This window comes from Helianthus annuus, chromosome 16, assembly GCF_002127325.2.
Source record: "Helianthus annuus cultivar XRQ/B chromosome 16, HanXRQr2.0-SUNRISE, whole genome shotgun sequence".
In the NCBI taxonomy this organism is placed as follows: domain Eukaryota; kingdom Viridiplantae; phylum Streptophyta; class Magnoliopsida; order Asterales; family Asteraceae; genus Helianthus; species Helianthus annuus.
In genome coordinates, this window is record NC_035448.2 from 3,843,291 (window position 1) to 3,845,819 (window position 2,529).

At 37.1% G+C, this 2,529-nt stretch overlaps 1 protein-coding gene across 1 annotated transcript; it reads left to right on the top strand.

Annotated features, from left to right (window-relative positions):
• The first annotated feature begins 517 nt into the window (after positions 1–517).
• On the top strand, positions 518–963 carry LOC110916208 (dual specificity protein kinase CLK1). The gene is made up of 2 exons (XM_022160965.2): positions 518–652; positions 753–963. Exons 1-2 carry the CDS (start codon positions 539–541, stop codon positions 927–929), a joined length of 291 nt encoding a protein of 96 aa, XP_022016657.2. The 5' UTR covers positions 518–538; the 3' UTR covers positions 930–963.
• The last annotated feature ends 1,566 nt before the right edge of the window (positions 964–2,529 follow it).

The following is a 2,529-nucleotide window of genomic DNA, read 5'->3' on the forward strand; positions in this document are numbered from 1 at the left end:
GTCATTCTCAGCCTTTCGTATGACCAGACAATTGACCTTTGGTCACTCGGTTGCATCTTAGCTAAATTCTTACCTGGTGATGTATGTCTTCCTTAAAAAGCTTTGATCTTTCATCATTATTTTTTAGAGTAAAATGCCATTTCCGTCCCTGGGGTTTGGCTACTTTTGCGAATTTCGTCCAAAGATTTTTTTTTCACATCTGGATCCAAAAGGTTTGAAATCTTGTCATTTTCACCCGACTTTTTAATAAAAAATGACTAAAAGACAGATATACCCCTCATGGAGAAAAATGGATGGGTTAATGAGTCGGATGAAAATGCCAAGATTTCAAAACTTTTGGATCCAGATGCGAAAAAACTAACCTTTGAACGAAATTCGCAAAAGTGACCAAACCTCAGGGACGAAAAATGTAATAAAACAACGATGCGCTTTTGCTATTTTATGATATTTACCCTTATTAATAACCATCTTGAATCTTTTTGTGGTTGTTTTGTGTAAATTTTCACAGGTTTTATTTTCAAAAGATGAAGTTGTGTTCATGCTTGCACGAGTGATTGGACTGCTCGGGCCAATCGATTACCATATGCTAGAAAGAGGTCATGAAACAAGCAAATATTTCACCGTTGAGTTCGATCTTTATCGCATAAACGAGGTTTGTTTTTTTTTTCTTTCCAAATCATAACAAAAAGATAGCTAACTTCTAAAATTTATAAATTCATATGTGTCGGATTTTAAACTTTTAATGCGTCCAGGAAACAAACGAGATGGAATACATAACCCCACAAGAAACATCTTTGGAAGAACGCGTACAAGTTTCCGATACATTATTACTCGATTTTATTGGTAACTTACTTGAGATCAACCCACGAAGGCGACCCACAGCCCGAGAAGCCTTGAAAGACCCCTGGCTATTGTTTCCCTACGGTTGAACTTCGTTTTTTGTTAATTTTTTTTGTTTATAATCCGGGCCTATGTTTTGTTGTAGAGATGAGAGTATCGCACAATGTAAACTCCTACAATCCTCTACATACATGACTAATGACTCCCCATTTTCATAAAGAAAATACCATTTTTGTTTGTACCGCTTTCTTTGCAAGTCAAAAATGACCCGTTGGTCCTGTTAACATGAGCTACTTTTATTGTTACAATTTTTTGTTTTATACAAATACTATAGGCACTAATGTTATATTGTCAAGTTGGTCTCAAACTCAATCTGCTTTTTGTATTAGAAACCCCGTGAGCTTTTGTACAATGACAACTGTTTGGTTGGCTCTGCTACATGAAGTTATAAATGTCAGTTAGTTATTTCTTAAGATTTTTGCAACAAAAAGCATAATATACAATAATATTGGTTGACTGAAAAGAAGTAAACAAATAATAGAAACTTTTGTGGGTCCAAGTTAGGGACTAAATGTGTCTAGGTATGGTGTTTTAAGTGTTGTAGCTTTGTAAAGAATTGAGAAGAGGGCATGTTTTCGACGGCTGGAGAGAGAGTATTATCGACTAAGTTTTCTTTTAGTAAAAGGGTTTTGAGATACAAAATCATATCGTATCAAGTAACAAAGATTTGCATGATTGATTCAGATCCTAAAGTTTCATACGGATGTACCCATAGGCATTAGTCACGTTTCATAATGTACCTTTAGTCGTAGTTTAACTTAAAATAAACTAACATGACCCATGGTATGAATCTGCTTACACAAGTGAGATGGAGTATGGGCCAAGTCTTCCTACAAATAATACACCAAATAAGTATGTCTACTTATACACCAATCATCTCCCCTTAGCCTTTTTGATTCCATTAACATGTCATACATTTTGTATCATTTTAAGTATGTATTATTCATAGATAATAATTATATTAATAACTTTCTTCAGCCCGGGAAGCAATCCCGAGTGATAACCTAGTTAATAAATAAAACAAAACAAATTTAAAGTATGTTTGTGTGTTGCAATAAATCAGAAATCCTTGACTTTTTTTTCAAACCCTATCATGGACCTTCTCTAATCAGATGAATCAGATGACCATGGTGAATGGTGAAGAACATTAAAACAATCTTAAACTGCAACAAAGCATCCACATTATCAGCAACCATTAATTTCTCTCCCTCTCAACCACTAGTCCACCACCCCCACCAACTGCCACCACCACCCACCCCTTACAACCAGCCACCACCACCTGACCATCGCAGCCCATCTCTCTCACTACATATCTCTCTCAACCCCTCGCCACCACCACCAACAACCCATCAAGAATCACCACTGTCTTCACCAACCAACACCGCCCTTGTATCTACATATCTCTTTACCCCTCTCTACTGCCACCAACAACCATCGAAAACTATCATTGTCTCCACCAACTACCACTGCCCACCACTGATCCACCTGCCGCCATCGATGTAGACGCACCAACCACCATCATCCCGGCGAACGAAAACAAAACATGAAACCCTAGAAACCATTATCTCCAACCACCTTTATATTCGGTTTTGGGTTCTTTGAAACAGAAACGAGCAGTCGGTTTTTTGT

What these genes read in the sequence shown, in the direction of transcription:
- LOC110916208 (XM_022160965.2), top strand. Translation starts at nt 539, where the DNA reads ATGCTTGCACGAGTGATTGGACTGCTCGGGCCAATCGATTACCATATG. An exon ending in ATCTTTATCGCATAAACGAG is followed by an intron (nt 653 to 752) that starts GTTTGTTTTTTT and finishes TAATGCGTCCAG; the next exon opens with GAAACAAACGAGATGGAATA.